At 38.4% G+C, this 20179-nt stretch overlaps 1 protein-coding gene across 2 annotated transcripts in view; it reads left to right on the forward strand.

The window, feature by feature from the left end:
* The window catches only part of sfswap (splicing factor SWAP), a 63174-nt gene that overhangs the window by 15883 nt on the left and 27112 nt on the right, over window positions 1-20179 (forward strand). For both annotated transcript variants that reach the window (XM_067575309.1, XM_067575310.1), the window contains 6 exons: window positions 5006-5267; window positions 6270-6422; window positions 6598-6691; window positions 18322-18391; window positions 19390-19493; window positions 19619-19748. In XM_067575309.1, coding sequence (XP_067431410.1) covers window positions 5006-5267; window positions 6270-6422; window positions 6598-6691; window positions 18322-18391; window positions 19390-19493; window positions 19619-19748 — 813 coding nt within the window. The remainder of the gene's footprint in view (window positions 1-5005; window positions 5268-6269; window positions 6423-6597; window positions 6692-18321; window positions 18392-19389; window positions 19494-19618; window positions 19749-20179) is intronic.

Consider the following 20179-nt stretch of genomic DNA (forward strand, 5'->3'; position numbering starts at 1 on the left):
ATGATTGAGAGTCAGTCTACTCTCAAAATGGACCAATCAGAGCAGAGCCGGGCAACACTGTCTGATATTTCCACATGGGAGACAGAGTATGCCTTTATGAAAAGGGCAGAAAAAAATTAGAAACATCAAGATCGATATTGTATAAGCATATATTCAATACAACACATCAGAAGTTGAGTCAAATATATATCATAAATCACATAAATCATCCTCAAAAAAAAACAATTATAAAAACTATTATGTAGAAAAATACAAATATAGAAAAATAGAAAACAGTATACATTACTCATTCCAATTTTTTTTAGGAATACAGACAAGTTCAGCCTTGCAATTACAAGGTTGCATCAACAGATATAAAGTTTTGGAAGAGAAAGTCATATTCATTAAGTTGTTTGTGAAAGTAAAGTAGGGTCTGTCAATCATACTGTTTTGTTTTGTCTTTTTTAACTGTAAGCACTTACAAAAAAGGTTTAAGATCAAAATCTAAATTTAAACCCTTAGGGGAAAGATTATAAAAGGTAAAAATACGGAATGCCTCTCTTTTCAAAAGGATGTCAGGGTTTTCCCTGGAGTTTTTTGAGACAAAGGTGGCAAAGGTTGCAGAAGGTGCATAGTGAGGCATACACAGTTTTTATGCGCACCTTTAGAGTGTTGTGTGCTTATGTGAAAAAAAAATCATGATTTGACAGACAAAATTGTCCATAGGGATTTCAGTGTTATACCAAGATGGAACAAAAAGATGAAAAATAAAGGTTGTGACAAATGACAGTGTTTATTTTGTAGGTCTGGGATGATATGCTTATCTTCTGATTCGATACTATCATGATACCTGGGTGCCGATTTGATTCAGAATCGATTCTCTATTCAAAACCAATTCTTTATTAATTGAATGACTAGAAAAGGGAAAACTATTTTGTGCCAAACTATTCAATGGTGTCTTTATTCCACTAAAATACAATATGAAACAAAATTGGCAGATAAGAAAAATGGTCCGCAGCCTTTTTATTTTAAAAAGTTAACTATATTAATGAATGAATGAATGAATTTTGCCTGTATGAGAATTACAAAATAAGGAGGAGGTGGAGTGCTCCGCTGTCTTGTTATTAACGTCATGTCTCTAGCAGCGGAGAGGCTGCTCTGAAGAAAGCCATCGTTGTAGAAAAACGCTGAGCAGGCGCAGGGTTTTTGAGGTGAAACAGATAGAGCGCTAAGTAATTTTCTTCTCCTCAGAGTTGGTTTAATTTGTTTAATGCTGCAGTGTGTGTTGGTCAGCTGGTCTCGTTTGTTAATGCTGATCGCTGCTCCGCTCCGCTAACTTTAGTCTCTGAGTGGCGGTGTAGAAATTCACAATATACTTCATGTTAGTCTCGCAAAGGTAATTCTTTAGTCATTAATTCAAAAATGCTTGCAACAGCTGCATCTTTTTTGAAGATGAACTACAAGATAACTTTAGCGTGTGCGCGTTGTAGACAGTCCGAGTGTCTCGCTGCCCTCGCAGTTCAGTTCTGCCTTTTTTCATTCAGTCAACATCACATGCCAAAACTTTCAACAAAGGCTTTTGAGTTTAATAGGCAGGGAAAACACTGGATGTGGTTGATGTCCACCCCCCTTCAGGGGCTTTGAGGTGTTCAATCTCAGTGTATCTCAGTATGATTGGATTGTGTTTGAATGAACTGAAATGCACAGCCACAGGGTTCTTTTGATCGTTAGTATGTATGCTATTTCTATGCTCTGAAATACGGGTCTTGAGACAGCGTGTTGTTTTTTCCTATGTAATTACCATCTGGAATGGCAGATAAGAAGTGAGTGGAAATTTTTACCGGAATGCAGATGAGTGAGTGACATTTGGAAGTGAAAGAGGAAGAGAAGGATTGATTCAGGTAATGGAAGCTCCCTCTCCCCCATACTCAATACTCTCTCCCCCATACCCAATACTCTCTGTTGGACGGGTGGGGGGGGGGGGATCAAGAGATTGTCCAGCAACATGGGCATGTTTTGAAATCTGATCCTAATCTTATATTAGTCTTTAAAGATTCCCCACACATTGTTCACAAACGTGCTTCAAACATTCGTGATCTCGTAGTCATAGCCAACCTTCCACCAGAATGACCTACTCCCCTCTTATCTGCCATTCCAGATGGTAATTACAAGTGTGCACAGCACGCACAATGTAATTTCACTTTAAAATGTCACTTATTTACTCATCTGCATTCCGGTAAAAAATTCATCATCAAGGGTAACATTACTTGTAACATAAAAGACGTCATCTACACAATCAAATGTCCCTGTGGCTTGGCTTACATTAGAAAAACAACACGCTGTCTCAAGACCCGTATTTCAGAGCATAGAAGTAGCATACAAACTAACAATCAAAAGAACCCTGTGGCTGTGCATTTCATTCATCTACATTGAGATACACTGGGATTGGACACATGAAAACCCCTAGAAGGGGAGGGGACATCAACAGCATCCTTTTGAAAAGAGAGGCATTCTATATTTTACCCTTTATACTCTATTACCTAAAGGCTTAAATTTAGATTTTGACCCTATACCTTTTTTGTAAGTAGTTATAGTTGAAAAAACAGAAGAAGCTTTCTAAGTAAGATTGACAGACCCTACTTTACTTCTACAGACATCTTAATGAATATGACTACCTCTCCCAAAAGTTTATATCTGTTGATATAACCTCCCTTTTCATTTGGTCCTTTTTTTGTTCGTGTTTTTTTTCATGTTGTAGGTATCAATACAAATTCTGGCCAGTTGCCAGGCTGAACTTGCCTGTATTCTTAAAAAAAAGAAAAAATGAGGGGAGAGAGTAATATATTACTATTCTACTATTTTTCAATATTTCTATTTTGCTGTGTATTTTTCTATATAGTTGTTTTTATGATAATTGTTTTTTCTGCATTATTTATGTGATTTATTATATATATTTGACTCAACTTCTGATGTGTTGTATTGAATATATGCCTGTGCAATATCGATCTTGATGTTTCTAGTTGTTTTACCCTTTTCATAGATGCATACTCTGTCCCCCATGTGGGAATATTAGACAGTGTTTTCCAGCTCTGCTCTGATTGGTCCAGCTTTAGTTTGATTTTTGATCCAGCACCTGTAGAAGTTTTTTGGATGTGCATACCCTACACCCTGCCTGTCGTAAATAAACCTATGGCCATTGGCCCCTCTGACCCATGAATGTTAACTTATCCATTACTGCAATTTATTCATCCCTGAAACATGTGTAGGACAACCTCCCTTGACCTGATATTTGCTTTAGAAATAGGGCTGTTGATGTTAGAAAATTGGTTTTGGATGACTAGCTGCTTAATGCTGTTGATATGCATTGTTGTTCAAAATGGGGGCATGTAGCTATGCTTGGCTCGGTCCTACGATAAAGCCCTCTCATGTCTTTTGAACATTTCTTTTTTGTTTTTGCCACTTATTATGTTAATTCAGGGCTTGGATTACCTCTTTTGTTTGGTATATGTAATCACCCCTTCTGACCCTGATAGTTGAAAATATCTTGAGAAGCTAACAATAAGAGAAACTCCAAGAAAAAAACAGCTACCCTCAACATAAAATTCAATATATCAGTGGGATGAGCAACCATGCACTGTATCTATCTGACCATCCTCTGTCTGGCCAACCATCCAGCTGAATTTCCTTTTTGGCTCTCCGCCTACACATCATCTCAAGTCTTTATCTCAACTATAACACATGTCAAGTTTGTAGGAGGACAAGGAGAGCTTGTGCTTTGGTTTTCCATTTTCTTGACTAGAGAAAATTGGATGTGTCATTAAAGTCAACCAGCTCAGTGAGTAATGTGTTAATATCACACTGTCCCCTCTTTGACACCGACCATTTATTTTGTCCCTGTCCCCGTATGGCTTCCCTCCTCCCTCCTTTCTTCCTCCCTTCAATAAATGATCTAACACAAACTCACTGATAAGGCAGATGACCTTTTTTGTACACAGGTCACATGATGATTTATAGTCTTTTCCTTCAGCTAAATTAAATTAATTACTGTGACTGACATATTAAACAGAACAGTATAACATGAAAGTGAACAGGAGCAAAGTACATGAAACAATTGCAACACACAAATCAAGCTCCAGCAACAGAGGGCAGATCACAGCCGTACAAAGAAAGACTATATAAAAGGCTATATCTTTGTCCAGCTTTTCCTGCCTTGAAAATGTAATGTTAACACAGTTACTGAGTGCAAATGTGGCATTTGTGTTGTTTATAGCCTCACCTAACAAGTCTGGTTTGACAGCTTCAATTTCCAGTGGCAGATAACATTTTTTCTGACCTGTTGATGCTCTTGAAATAGAAAGTTTGTAATGCCAATGATTTAGTGAAATGTATTTTAACGGTTATGAATTCACAACAGTTTCACATAAAATTCAAACATTTGTTTCTCTGTGCTTCCCACTTTTCAACTTAACTGTACAGAAAATGGACAAAATAGCAATACCCCTCCTGATTGGATAAAGTGGGAATAAGATACCAGAAAATTCATTTTCTGTTTACTGCAGAGTGGAGGCACTGGGAGACCCATGTTACTGACCAAACACACTATATCAGTGATGGTTGTCGGAATTTAGAGCTATTTAATACTTATTTTAACAAAAAACTTTGCTTATAGCACTTTTAAGGTCACTGTAGGATTGTATTAACAAAAAAACTCAACAAAAACTGAACATTATGATCCTATAAACACTATTATTTGTTTCATGGCTCTTAAAATGGATGGCGTTATATTGTGCAGTTTGTGTCCACATTCAAAAGCAGAGCTGTTCATCCATTCATCCATGGACAAAGAGGAGAATTATTACCCATACATCCGTACATCTCAACTACTGATGCAAAGCTGTGTATTTATCTATATACTGTATATACCACACAAAGTAACAGAACTGTTTTTCCTTCATCAGGCACAATTGAAGCAGTTATGGGAGATATTCTATGTAATTATTTCCTCTTCATTTTCATCTTCATACAGCGAATGCAGCAGCAATGTACTACGGCTACTACATGCTTCCTGATGGAACATTCTGCTTAGCCCCACCTCCCCCAGGGATAGACGCCAGCTCCTACTACAACAATATACCTTCGGCTGTCATGGCTCCCCCTACTTCTTCTGCGGCTTTGCCTCATGTTGGTACTACATCCACCCCTCCTGAAACCATTGCCATGGTACCACCAGCTGCAGCCCCCTCTCAGGTCACCAGCTCCATTGCTCCTGCCACCATACCAGAAACCAGGTAGGAAGTAATGGACATCACTGTATCTTACCATTTCCTCTGTAATAGCCTCAGTGGAATTTAAAAGTAACTTTGAATTTTTTGTTTTTTTGGTATTTGGCTTCATCAAAAATGTTCAATGAATCTTTGATTAATAACATGTTAATTGTATTCAAGAACCTTAATCAGGCACAAATGAAATGGATTCCAAATTAGCTGAAGGCCAATTGGTGTTTTCTGCATTCTGCGTCCGCAAGCAGTTCCATTCATACCACAATCGGGGGTCCGCCAACACAGCCACGTTCCACATGTGTGTGCTAGTAAACAAGGTTGCAGCCTGATAACTCTCCAGAGTAATACAATCCAGTCTCTGAGTATAAACCGCTGTGCAGTGTTTTTCTGATCAGCCTTTGAATGCAATAATCTGTTACTCCAGCTGGACTTGCTGGATCGTATTCCATTTTAACTTTAAACAACATGCCCACACTAACACAGCCCCTTGTATTGTTTTACGCAGGGCGTTTTTCAGTCTGAATGCAGCTGAGAAGTTTCTGTATGTTGCTGAACAAGAAGAAAAAGTTGAAAAAAGAAAAGCGAAAGCTTTATGAGAACAGGAATACAGCAAATACATTAAATAGACGAGACCGGCATTCCTGTTTGCTTCTCTAGCACATGTGTAGGTGGCGTGTACAATCTGCGTTGTCACAAATTTTGGGCTGCACTCGGACATCCACAGAGGGGTCTGTGCGAACCCTTGCGGACATGGGCGGATGATGAAATTTACATCACGCTGACTCTTGCAGCCATGCGGATGCGGAAAGCATAAATTGACCTTTAGTGAAAGTATTTACCTAAAAGGCTGAATTAGTGGCTTTTCCTCTGTCTTGGCAGTTCAGGTGTTTTAAGGGTACAGAGAATGAGTAATTATCACTTAAAATTAGATTTTTAAATTGAGTGAGAACAGAGTTTTAAGTTTTAATAGCTGACACTTCTTAAACATCTTTAACTTTTCCCAAAAAACAGTCAGAAAGCTGAAGCTCAAGTTTCCGCACCAGCAGTGGCAGCCATCATTCCCCCACCACCAGACATCCAACCGGTCATAGACAAGCTGGCCGAGTACGTTGCTAGGAATGGTGTTAAGTTTGAGGCCAGCGTCCGTGCCAAGAATGATCCACGGTAAGTGTTCTCACTAGAAATAAATTTGTCGCTCAGGTCAGGTCTCGGTTTTGAGAACTATCAGTAACTTTCACCTCAGATACTGCAGAACCTCTTCCTCATCCTTTACCTCATCTTTTATGAGTGCTCACCTCTTGTCTTATACAGTAAGTGTTCTTCCCTCTGTCTGCTGTAGGTTTGACTTTCTGCAGTCTTGGCATCAGTACAACACCTATTACGAGTTTAAGAAGAATTACTTCATGCAGAAAGAAGGAAAAGGCTTGCCAGAGGTATTATGAGTTTTATATATATATATATATATGTGTGTGTGTGTATGTGTTTCTCTGTATGAATTTGGTAGATAATTCCTCTCCAGCTTTCTTAATCATTTTAGATTCCCTACCTTGACACTTAAAACTACCACATTGCCATGACATTTGATACGGGTACTCACGGCCCCCAGATAAAGAATTCTAATGATTTTGGTGACTGTACAACCACATTTTTATTACATCTTTTACAGAATCATAAATGGTTAAAAACTCCCATATAAAGCCCTGAATAGGTTAATAAAGCGGTACCATGTAACAACATGGCTGTAACGGATACTAGTGAATTTGACAGAGCTTGTTAACTATATGTTCAAAACAGAAAGGTCAGTGTAATTAGACTTGTATTAGTCAAGCAAATAAAATTTCAGTTCTGCCAAAGGACTTAGATATCATGCAGAGCTGATTAAATTATAGCAAATGGAGCTCTGTGTGCACAATGGGATGGCGCAGTTGTTAGAGAACCAACAAGCATGTAGAAAATCAGCAGGAATTTGTGGCTCCAGATAGTGCTGGGGCGGAGACAAACATTACACATGTAGCTTTAGAAATAACCTAATACAGTATGCGGTATTAAAATTACATCTCCTAAGTCTCCTAGAGAAGTACTTTCTTCATATTTTGCTTCATAACAGTCAACTTTTGTTTCGTTTCTCATAATATTATATCCAATCCATTATTTGTTGATTATATTATCTCACATCAGGTGCTTGGTATGAGCATATAAGAACTTAGTAAAAGCCAGGTTAATACTTCACCCCAACAGATAACCTTCACACTGAGGAGAAACACTAATTTGTCTCCTGCCATCAACCTCCCTGTTTTCCACACCTGCGTGTAATTCTGTTTAAAAGCGTTTGCAGCCGACGCTTATAGGAAAAGGTTGTCTAAGCATTCGCCGCACCCACAGTCAACCTTGAAATTAGCTGCTTTTATTCGCTGAATATGCTTGTACCCGCCATGCTAAAATTAAAGATGTACTGATCCAAAATATGGAAATGCAGGATGAAAGTAAGATGGAGAACAAGGAAGAGATTAAATGGCAGAAGATTGACATAAGGTCAATTCTCACTGGGCAACAGAGCAACACTGCAAAACCCCCTCTGTCTAGACTAGTCCTGCAACCTTATCAGAACTGCAAATCTAACCGTGGTATATCAGGGCCGTAATGAGGCATCCTGGCCAATTAGCGGCATTGCCAACAGACATGTAGCTCTCTAACTGGCTCCTCAGGCTCCCCTAGCTCCCCAGTGGCACATGTTACATACTGTATGCTGTATGGTGTATTGGTTAACCAGATACTGTTGTTAACAAATTCCCTGTGGTAAGGCAAGGGATGATTGTTTCCACATTGCCTATGGTCTTAAATTGCCCCACAAACTCACAGGATGTTCTTTATCATTTTGTGGTGAAGTCCTATATGATTTCCTCTCAGTCTTTGAGATCATGCTCAGTAAATTGGAGCTTTTGCAGCTCTCCTTCAGGTACAGCAGATGCTGGGCTCAACACCTGATTTTTTGTCATTTATTTTAGTACATACCCCTAGAGAAAAAACACTTGTTCGTTTATATAGTTGTAATGTTTATAACAGAGATAATATAAGCTGAGGCTGTGTGACTCAGCTTATGATGGTGGGAGGATAGTGTCTTGAAATACTTGAGCATTGAAGCAAAGGAAAACTTGATTGCTGGTAGCAGCAGTAGAAGGCTTACTTATAGTAGTAATTACCTGCCAGATAATATTCAGTTAAGTTTTATGATACCATTTTATGATACAAGGATATAATACTAATAATACAATGTCGAATTCAGGGCTGTAACTAACGATTCATTTCATAATCGATTTATCAGTGCATGATTTTCTTAATTGTCTTGTCTATCAAATGTCAGTGAAATAGTGAAAAATGCTCAGTATTAGGGTTATAACAGCACGTGTATTTGTCCTGAACCGTCACGTCCGTACTGTGACAGTTCAGGTTTGATTATATTTCTCTTAATATAACTATATTTCTCTAATTTGTCAGAAAACACATTTAAATGATGTGTATTTTTGAAGTTTCATAGATTACTGATATTGCATTAAAATAACTGCAATACATTATAATGTGTTAATATATTAACAAACAAAAACATATGAATATACTGTCACATAATTCTCTTAAAACATAAACTAAAATTAGCTTTACCCAAGGGACACAAGGACAAGAGATGCATCATATATTTTCTCTGTACTGGTGATAAATCTTACATATTGCTAAAATGAAAGCAATTATTAGCTCAACTCCCTCAAAGCACCACCTGCTCTCCTGCCAAGGTCCCTTTTTAGAATATGATCTCCTTGACACCATATTAGGATATTCACCAGGTATCTGAGTTGTTTCAAAGTGTTTCAAATGCAGTCAACTATAAACCAATAACATCCCTGGTTATTTTTTGAATATGGAAACCGGTTTGCAGATGGGTTATACATTTATTGGTGATTGCAGATAGTAATGGAAAACTTCTACATGGTTTTATGAATAATTTATTGGCAGTTCTCTTTCACATACAGTATGGGATATCACACCAGAGTGTGTGGGCTGACTTAAGACACTTCTATTCTTGCCTTAAAGGCAGATGACCCATGGTCCCTCCATTATTACATTCTTCACCCTTGCTAAGAACACCTTACTCTGCAGACTTAGCTAGCTACAGCTAGTTAGCTCTGTGTTTCATTAGCACTGAGAGGACTTTGCTCGGCCACCTAAAAGGAAAATTCCGGTTTATTTCAACCTGATGGATTTACCATGAGTGTGTCCATTATGACTCTGTGGGTCATGCTAACTTTGCACCCACTAGCTCTGTTATAGAGATTTGGGGAAACAAAGACTTTCGAAAAATCAACTGTGTAAGCCTCTTACAGCTTTCTACATAAACATAATTTCTACATGAATCATTTCAAATGCTTGTGTCTGTGTCAAAGTCTGTGAGTCAGACTGAAAGTACACACAGAAAGTTCAAGGGCATCATCTACTAGAGGTCTATACACCTATAATTGGTAGGCTTTCGAGTAGTAGTGTCGGGAACAAAACATGCTCCCATTCCAGTGCTCTGTCGTGGATATTTTCTCATTCCTTCAGGAACTGCTGGATAAAGGTGGAGGAAGGGGAATAAGGTACAGCACCATACTGCCCCGCTTCACAGCTTAGCTCCGTGAAGAGCAGTTATTGAACTGAGGAATGACACATACATCACCACAGTATCCCATACTATATGTGATGCACTTTGTTCCGCCTGTCAGCAAACAGAAGATATAGTCTTAAGGTGTCATTTTGCCCTCAAGTGTAAATACACCACTTTAACAGTTCACTTGCGAAGAGCAAATTTCACCTTTTTTTTTTAACAAGATGCCAGGCTTTATTTCTCAACTTGGGTGTTTTTCAGGTTTCATAGCTGAGCTTTGGTGTTTGATCATTAATTATATCACCAAGTGTTTATAAGTTCACAGGAGCCCTATCAAGCCATCACCCCTCTCAGACAAGAGAATTATATGATGTGATTAAAATGGCTAGATTGGTAGATAAATGGATAGTTACTTAGCACATACATAGTACAAGTACATACATACACTCACCGACCACTTTATTAGGCACACTGTGCTGGTACTGGGTTGGGCCCCCCTTTTGCCTTCAGAACTGCCTTAATTCTTAGTGGCATAGATTCAACAAGGTGCTGGAAACATTTCTCATAGATTTTGGTCCTCATTGACATGATAATATCTCGCAGTTGCTGCAGGTTTGTCGCTGCTCATCCATTAAGCGAATCTCCCGTTCCACCACATCCTAAAGGTGCTCTATTGGATCGAGATCTGGTAACTGTGGAGGCCATTTGAGTACAGCGAACTGGCGCGTTATCCAGCTGAAAGTAGCCATTAAAACAGTCATTCCCAAAGACTGGGTCACAACCAGAGGAGGCTGGTCCATATAGAGGCAGAGGAGGTTGCTCCTCCTCTATTTTTGTGAGGCAAGAGGGAGACCGAAATGTAAAAAAGAATAATTGGTTGAAATAAACCATTACCAAATCTCAGTATCATTTATAAAATATTCTCTCTTCTTTGGAAAAAATCTATTATCGAAATTCTAATTAAAATGCTTCAACAGCAACACCTGCAGGCAACTGGAGAAAGGGCAGGGATGGGATCTCTAATATCAATTTAATGCTCTTAATTTTTTTCATGCTAATCTGTTTCATGCTAACACGTAAAATGACACTCCAACGGAGGATGTCCTCCCTAACCAATCAACAACCAGAATACAATATTGACATGTTATTGGTCCAATGATAATTTCCAGATTGCATCATCAATTCTCTGAACAGGCAGGAATAGGACAGATTCATATTTCATACAGTAGCATATTAGAAAAGAAATTATATTGTGCAAATTACGAACTACTTTTAAATACATCACTGAAAAATTACATTTAATAAGGCCTTTTCAACAGAGTCCAAATCTGGGCCTCACTTCTTAGCTGTCCGGGCTGGACCCATGGCTGGACTAAGCTGGCATGCGGCAGCCCGACATCGTGTTGCTCTGAAATGAACTCCTTTCATCAAAAATAGAAAGTTAACAACGTAATTTAAATAAAACAACCGGGAGAGTTAGCTTGTTTGTCATTGTTGCTAATCAGACTGGTTAACCAGCAGCGACAAAGTTCTATTAACAAACAAACAAACAAGATGACTGATGTGTGAATTTATCTCCTTAACAAGAACTAGTGCAGTGCCCATTCAAAATGTGCCTGTTCAGAACGGACAGATTGCTCATTATTTCTTGAGAACCGCATATGTGTATCAATTGACAAACCTATCAATTTAAACGATAAGGAATTAACAGATTAAGTGGTTAAAATCCAGACAGGAACTTCACAGGTGAGACTAAACTGAAGTTGAACCGTAGAAGCAGTTTATGGACTTCCACTGGTTGATTCTGCTGCCAATCAAATGTGTCTGTGCTCCTATTGGCTAGTTTTACTGCCTCCACTTCTGTTTTTTCCTCCTGTGTATGCTCATTCCTCTCTCAGGCAGTTTAACTGAGCAGGGTGCATGCCTTTGTTCCACTCAGCAAGTCAGAGCCCAGAAGCCCCACCCCGCTGTGATGTGATGGTGTTTATATCAAATAGTCCCTGCTGCACTCAGACACGGAGCTGAGCAGCTCACTGTTCACTTGTTTATTCAAAGTTAATTAAACGCGTTGCATATCCAAACAACTTCACACCCGACACTGCACTTCCTTGGGTCCTCAGCAGTACACCCGCCAAGTGTGAAGTCGAATCAGAGCCCAGAAGACCCGCCCCGCTGTGATGTGACAGTGTCTATATCAACAGCCCCTGCTGCACTCAGACACAGAGCTGAGCAGCACGCTGTTCACTTGTTTATTCAAAGCTTATTAATATTAAATGTGTTGCATGTCCAAATTGCACCAAATTAAGCACTGCACATCCTTGGGTCCCCAGCAATACACCCGCTGAGTGTGAAGTACATCTGATGAATGGTTCTCGAGAAATGCAAAGGACAGACAGACAGAGATTCCTTGCTTTTTTAGCTAAATGAACTGCGGTGCCCATTCAAAATGTGTCTGAGACATCCTGTTGTAAGTAAGTAAGTAAGTTAAGTAAATTTGAAGTTAACTTTGTTTTACTCTGTTGGTAAAATGACTCATCTGAAGTCATTCAGGGCTAGAATGAGCACTTCTTTGTTTAGAAACAATATGAATGTACTAGATTTCTGTAAACCCCTCAGGGGTTTTTGTTTTTGAAAGCAAATTGAATTGTGAAAGCAAAAAAAGTTTGGGAAGCACTGCATTAGAAGATGGATACACAGTGGTCATAAAGGAATGGAAACAGACAGCAACAATACTCAGGTAGGCTGTGGTGTTTAAACAATGCTCAGTTGGTACTAAGGAGCTCAAAGTGTGCAAAGAAAATATCCCCCACACCATTACACCACCACCAGCAGCCAGAACTGTTGAGACAAGGCAGGATGGATCCATGCTTGTTGTTGTTGTTAACACCAAATTCTGACCCTACCATCTGAATGTCACAGCAGAAATCGACCAGACCAGGCAACATTTTTCCAATCTTCTCATGTCCAACTTTGGTGAGCCCATACAAATTGTAGCCTCATTTTCCTGTTCGTAGCTGGCAGGAGTGGCACCCGGTGTGGTCTTCTGCCACTGGAGCCCATCTGCTTCAAGATTCAATGTTTTGTGTGTTCAGAGATGCTCTTCTGCATACTGTTGCCTTTCTGCTTGAACCAGTATGGCCATTCTCCTCTGACCTCTGCCATCAACAAGGCACTTTCACTGCTCACTGGAGATTTTCTCTTTTTCAGACCATTCTCTGAAAAACCTGTAGATAGCCATTTCTAAAATACAACAAACATGCCACGTTCAAAGTCACTTAAATCATCTTTCTTCCCCATTCTGATGCTTGGTTGAACTTCAGCAGATAGTCTTGACCACGTATGCATGGCTTAAGGCATTGAGTCAGTGCCACGTGATTGGCTGATTATATATTTGCGTTAACAAGCAGCTGAACAAGTGTACCTAATAAAGTGGCCGATGAGTGTATATATTCATGGTTTGTTGAGTTGGCTTTGTGTCAGACTGAGAAAGGAGAAAGCAAGAAGTGATCGAGAAAGTTTTGTAAGGAACAATTCGTCTTTGACAAATCAAATCCATTAGCTTGTCAGAGTGCAAAGAAACCTTCCTTGAGTTTGTGATGTGTGCTGTGGGTAATGGGATGCAGATATCACTGCTCTCTGTCAGTGCTATTATTTATAGTTAATGAAAAAAGTGAGAAAGGGAACTAAAATCGGTCAAAGCAGACAGCAGCAGGGTGTGGGGCTGCCGTTGCTTTGTAGAAGTATCAATAAAATTTTTCAAATTTTGAAATGTTACACTATTTGAGTTTAGATTTTTATCTGAAAAGGAGCATTTTTTAAATAGTCCAAATCATCAAAAGATACTGTCCTGTTTCAGTAGAGCGCTCTGTTGATTATGTTTATTGCAGATTCAAGTTTATAATCTGGGTTAATGTGATACTCAACCCTCAAAATCAGATTTAAGTTTCAAACACTTACTTTTAACAATTAGAATTCTGCTTTCAATCTGTTCTGGCATCTAATATAAAACTGAGGTCCTGCTCTACTTCTGGGAACACCTCGTCACATTAAAAATCTATACGTGAAACACCGGTTATTTTGTTAGCACACAACAGCTCCCATGTGGCTTTGACAGTACGTCTGACTAAGATGTGAGTGGAAGCCTAAAAAAAGGATTGTGTGTTAGCCAATTAAGAATAAATAATTAACTTCTATAAAACCGAGTTTATGAGAACAGTATAACAGACAGATGAGTTGACAGATTCTCTAAAGATGTTATTCAAGCCTCATCAAGACAACTGAATTTGTGCTCAGCACTAGCAAGCTTATACAGATATACAGCTCTGCAGTTTTCATTGCCTCTGCTGTCAAATTATCCCTGACTGAGTCAATTTAGCAAATAAGTACAATGGTCTATATTTGTCTGGAGATATCACTATAATATGACTGGAATTTAATTTCTATAACCAAATAATAACAAATAGGCTGTTATACTATTATAGGATGCATTTATTGTTAAATTGGTCTCACAATTGACTGTGGGGTTGGAATAAAGTTTTAAACAAATCTGTGAAATGAAGAAAAGTAGGAATCCCATGCACAGCAGTGTAATTCAGTCAGGGACCATGCAAATGCAGGCTACATGAAAGTTGAGGTGTGACTCTTCACTGGCCTCACGATTTGATTCGATTACGATTCGCCTGTCAACGATTCGATTGCACGATGCATCTCGATACGTCTCAATGTATTGCATCCTCAGTTTTCTATGTCACTGTACATGGCTACTTTTTCATCAATTAATACAAGCAGTCAGATAAATATGAACTCCCTTTTTATTTAGAAAGTGCTTTCAAAAATCAGACTACAACAGTCAATATAAAAAGCTGCATCTTTTAAATACCAGTATCTGTGTGACCCACCTCAGTACATAAACATTACAAAATCACACATGTAATGGCTACTCGACTAGTTTTACTCATTGACTCCATTACCTGGGCTTTGGTTTCACTGTAGAATGTGCACCAACTTAGTTTTCTTCACCTCAGAGTTGGTTTACGTTGTTTATTGCTGCAATGTGTGTTGGTCAGCCGATCTTACTAAAGGTTCATCTTGCAAAGGTAATAATTTAGTCATTAAATCAAAAAATGCTCACATCTTACTGCCTTTTTTGAAGATGAAATGCAGGATAACTCTATGCGTGTGCACGCTTTAGACTGTCCGGGTGCTGCAGTGCCCTCGCAGTTGAGTTCTGCCTTTGTCGTTCCGTCAACATCACGTTATTAACTAAACATTTAGAAAATGGATTTTTGACATTTGTGAATCGATTCAGAATCGTCCATGTCCGCATCTCAATGCATCTTAAAACTGAGAAATTTCCACACCTGTACGTGAAAGTATCTAAAATCTAGAGTTGTCATATACATTTTTCTGTATTTTTCATTTTAAACCCTCTGGAATCTGACCATGTAGCCAAGGTTTGCAAAGCAGATTCTTCATCCCAGCTATGAACTACTGGTGCATGTTCTCATTCTGAGTGGAGGATTTTCACCATCTGCTGTTACACCATCTTGTTACAGCAACTCATGTGAATCAGTGTATGTAAAAGGTTGGGCAAAAGGTGTGTATGTGAGCAAATTATTGTATATTCCAACTGAGGTCTTCACAAAATGGTTTAGAGTGAGTTTCCCTCTGCTTCTTCTGCTATGAGCTATGATTTTTTTTTTTTTTTAAAGAATTATAATCTCTGGGGCCTCAGTAAAGTGCTTTGCTGAATTACAGCTGAATAGTCGGAAGTTGCCTTTGAAACATTCGTCAAACATGGTAAAATGTACATTATGAGGTTAGTTTTTTTTCCTCTTGTGGCACTGGTTTCATCACCACTTTTTTTTTTTTTATTTTATTTTCAGCAGTTTATATTTGGGATCGGGGATTAGAGCATTTGGTCCACAGGTATTACTACAGAGGCTTTCTGGTTATCTAGCCTGTGCACATAAGCCAGCTGCTACAGGCTTTGTGATGATATTTTGTTGATGTGAGGGGTAACAGACCATACAGTGGAATATTAGAGAGCCAATTAAGGCATTTAAAGCTATTTAAGCAACTAATTATAATGGCAGAAAACTAATTGGTAGGAAAAAAAGAGTAGAATAAGAGTTATAATTAAACAAATAATATTGAGAATAATTGATCCTGATCAGATATGTACAGGACCGTTAAGTGAAATAATGGGATTATTTACATAATGACATGACTTGCCACCTCTGGAAATCCCTTTATATTTAAACAACTATTAAAAGTAGGTGTTTTAGATATAGATTTAAGCATCATTCTGCTACTGTCTGGCCAAGGCTCTGCATTGAGATACTTTTTACAGATTTCCACGGAAAAACACCCACATATTTTACGAGCAGACTTAAATTAATTTTTAGAGATTTTATGCCCAATGCACCCAAAGTTATGTTTCAAATAGACAATATTCATCACAGTCTGCAGTAAACCAGGTCCCAATGAGGACAGTTTGGAAACTGAATAAGAAAATGTGGAAAAGAAACATAAATATGCTACTGATTTTACACCAAATAGTTAAAGTAAAAAAAGAGAAAACAAGTCTTGCATACAGCACGCACTGCAGGGTAAGTCATTTTTTAAAAAAAAAGCCTTCTGTCTTTCAAGAATAAGTATGAACTAAAGATGGCCAATTTCTTGCCAAATAAATAATTAATTGATCATCTTTTGACATTTAATGATGACTGAGGTATCACTGCAGTGATGGTTTACTTAATCTTTAAGTAAAATGTCAGCCGCACCTAACGTTAATGACAGCTGTTTTGGTGCTTTCAGAGAAAATCGGTGAAATAAATTGCACTTCTTTTTTTGACGTTCTCCTGTTCCCTATATCTCACGTCATTATTACACATAATAATAATAATAATAATAATAATAATAATAATAATAATAATAATAATGATAATAATTAATAATAATATGACACCTTGCGGGCCGTATTTTATATAGCTAAGCTATGCATCACAACCACTGTGGCTTTCTTCAGGGGGCTTACTTACTTTACCACTGATGTTTTTTAGCCACTTAATCATTTTTTGACTGCAAGCTTTTTGCTATGTTGGGAGCTCACTGGGTATCCCAGAATGCATTTGCACCAACAGGTGATACACTGTATTTGGTGACCCATTAGATTCTGCGACCTGCAGTCTTGGTTCGGTTGGTTTAGGCATGAGGAGTGAGATGAATATCAGTGCAGGTCACAGAATGTGATGGGTCACCAAATATGGGGTAACACCTGCAGTGATGGCATCATACCGGAGAGTAAATTGCGCCAGTCTAAAAACTGTTGTATTTTCGCTGTTAATACGTCACTATTATTAAGTTTTAACATTTTTTCAGGCAGGAAAACCATTTAGATTCCCATATGTCAGTTTATCCAAATAACACCTATTACAAAATTTGCTTCGACGTTTTCTCTACCGTCCCAGATTTGTCCGATACTCCGTATTGTTGTGTCCCGGGCGCTATTAAGTCCGAGTGCTGATTCATGACCCTGTAGGGCCACAGTAAGAGAGGCAAAAATGGCTGACGTTGTGATACTACTGCTGTACAGAAGAAAATAATTCCCATTTACTGATTTTTTCCCCCTTACTTTCCATTGCTGTGTAGTGACAGCAGTTGAGCGTAAAATCTCATTTTCCATAAGATTCAATCAACTGTAATAGTCTGCTTGTGTTTATGGACCCCTGACCTTTTACTTTTCTGCTCAGCACTTCCACACGCCTCCACCATAAAGTACTCAAGAACATCCATCATCATTTTCTATTCTCCACGGTTTCCGTTGGTTCCCAAACAGCAACATTTATGGTAGCAGAGTAGGGAGACATCAGCATAACCGTACTGTAGTTATAACCCAGCCGATCAGTAATTTCGATTATTAAATGCAGTAGTTCCATTGGAAACCAATGCAAAGGAGTGAATCATGCTAACACTTCAAATCCTACCACCAGTGATATTGTACATCATTCCAACACAAAAGGGCGTTCTGTCATCTACTCAGCCAGTCAAATCTGGATATGGGTTCCTTTTTACTTTTTTTTGAGACAAACTGACAGGCACGTAGACAAGCGCAAACTTTCCTAACACCAACTTTTTGCAGATATTGCTCCTGTACTTCATCATCAAAGTACATAATGTAAAAATCATAGCAAGCAGGATTGCATGGAATCTAATTTTCAACACCATCTGTTGCTTGTCAAAATCTTACGGGTTTATGCCTAATGTGAAAACATTGTAGAAAAATACAATCAAGTTTAGATGGTATGTGGTAATTGTGTGGTTTATTTGTTTAAAATGCGAATAGGAATTGGGGAATTGATTCAAATAAGTTTATAAATGTATATCTTCTCTTTCTTTCTCTTTATTGTTTTTTTTTCCCTTATCCAGACTGAGACAGTAGATGATGGTGATGAGCTTCAATCAGACAAGTCAGCCAAGGATTCCAAGCTGACTAAAGGTATGTTAAGACAAACAAAAATTCAATAAATACAGTGAACACAGTGCTACTTTTCCTTCCTCTTCTTCAGTTCATTCGTTCGGTAAATGAGATGCAAAGCCTTTGGGTAAATATTTGTATGTGTGGGTATACGCGCACATATTGACTACAGTGTGTACATCAGTGTGTGTATTTGTCATATGTTGGTGTTTATGCACAGCTGTCTGTGAGTCTATTGGTATTTATGCTACCAATTTCATTGGGTGATATCAGGCTGGAAATGTCTATTCAGAGATGAAAGAGTCTGCTTACCACAACACTGGCAGGACCCATAAACATGCACATATATGCAAATTAAGGCATGCAGTCACACAGACTATTAAGAGGCGACAGGTCATGGAGCAGGACAGGAAAAACTAATAACTAGTCGCAGTAATGCTCAAGGAAACTACTCAGCCTTCCACAATACAGATCAAGGTCCTATATTAAGGTTATTTCTTTAGGGAATGAGACACACTGTCTACTCTTTCATCTCTACTGGAGCAGACATATTTGATTACAAAATAGAAATCGATGTGACACACCAATGCTGTTTCATATCTAAGCAGTTGCTTTGCGGCCAACTCTCTCCGTCTTTTCTTTGTCTCTCTGTCTGACTGATTCTCTTCTCTGTCTGTTTGCCTGACTGTGTGTTTATGTCTGTTTCTTGTTTCCTTTAGTTCAGCTCCCTTTTTGTGCTTCTTTTCCTTCTTATTTATCTGTTGTCTCTGTTGTCTCCTCTTTTAATTCTTCCTGGAGCCTGTCCTTTTCTCCTTGTTTTATTTACTTATTTATTTATTTTTCGTCTGTACTTATGATTGTCAAGAAATCATCTAATTGCTACTTGGGTTTTTCTGTGAATTTATTATTAAAAAGAAGGTCACGATTTGTTGTTTACTTGTTATGAATATGCACTCTTCTGAATCTGTTTCGCTCACTCTGAATCACCATTCCTCCTCCTCCTCTCTGTGCCATCACAGCCTCTTTTGCCCCCATCTGTTTTGCCATCAAGGCAAAAGAAAATGACATGCTGCCGCTTGAGAAGAACAGGGTTCGATTGGACGATGACTCTGACGAGGACAAGGTTTGGTTCAGCTTTGTCTATACAACACATACAGATCAAGGGTTGATTTGGTATGGACAAAAAAAGTACCTTTAAATAGTTTACAGAAATAATAACCATAAATTCTCATACATGTTTGCTTGAAGTTGCTGGAGGGTGAGGGGCTGGAAGCTGTGATTGGTGGAGCTGAAATGGTCGACAAGGAGCCTCCTCCAGTCAGTGCACCAGAAGAGAAGAGACCGACTCTCAGTTTGGAGGAGTTGGAGGCGAAACAAGGTAACATCAAAAGGATTGGTTGAAAGACAGAAAAAAAAAACTATGATTTAATTGTTTTTTCATTCCAAGGAAAGGACAAACAAAATTTACATAAACATAAATAGTTTCAGTCAGCTGCAAATTTAGATTCTTGTGTGTAATATTTAATTACCTTCATCATGAAAACATCATGTTTCAAACTCAGTAAATAAACAGTCTCCATCTGACGACATTAACATTCTTATTTCCCTATTTCTGTCAGTTTGTGCAGTCAGATAATTGTCTGCCTCATTCTCCATAACATTTGGCAATTGACAGAATGTTAATAAACCCCAGCGACTGATGATGGTTATGACAGAGCCTGTTTCTCTCTTTCTGTCCAGACTACCCCCCCTTTTTTTTTTTTTTTCTCAGCTGCATGCCTACTAAATGTGAAAGTGCTAAAATTGAAT

This window comes from Thunnus thynnus, chromosome 19 (genome assembly GCF_963924715.1).
Source record: "Thunnus thynnus chromosome 19, fThuThy2.1, whole genome shotgun sequence".
In the NCBI taxonomy this organism is placed as follows: domain Eukaryota; kingdom Metazoa; phylum Chordata; class Actinopteri; order Scombriformes; family Scombridae; genus Thunnus; species Thunnus thynnus.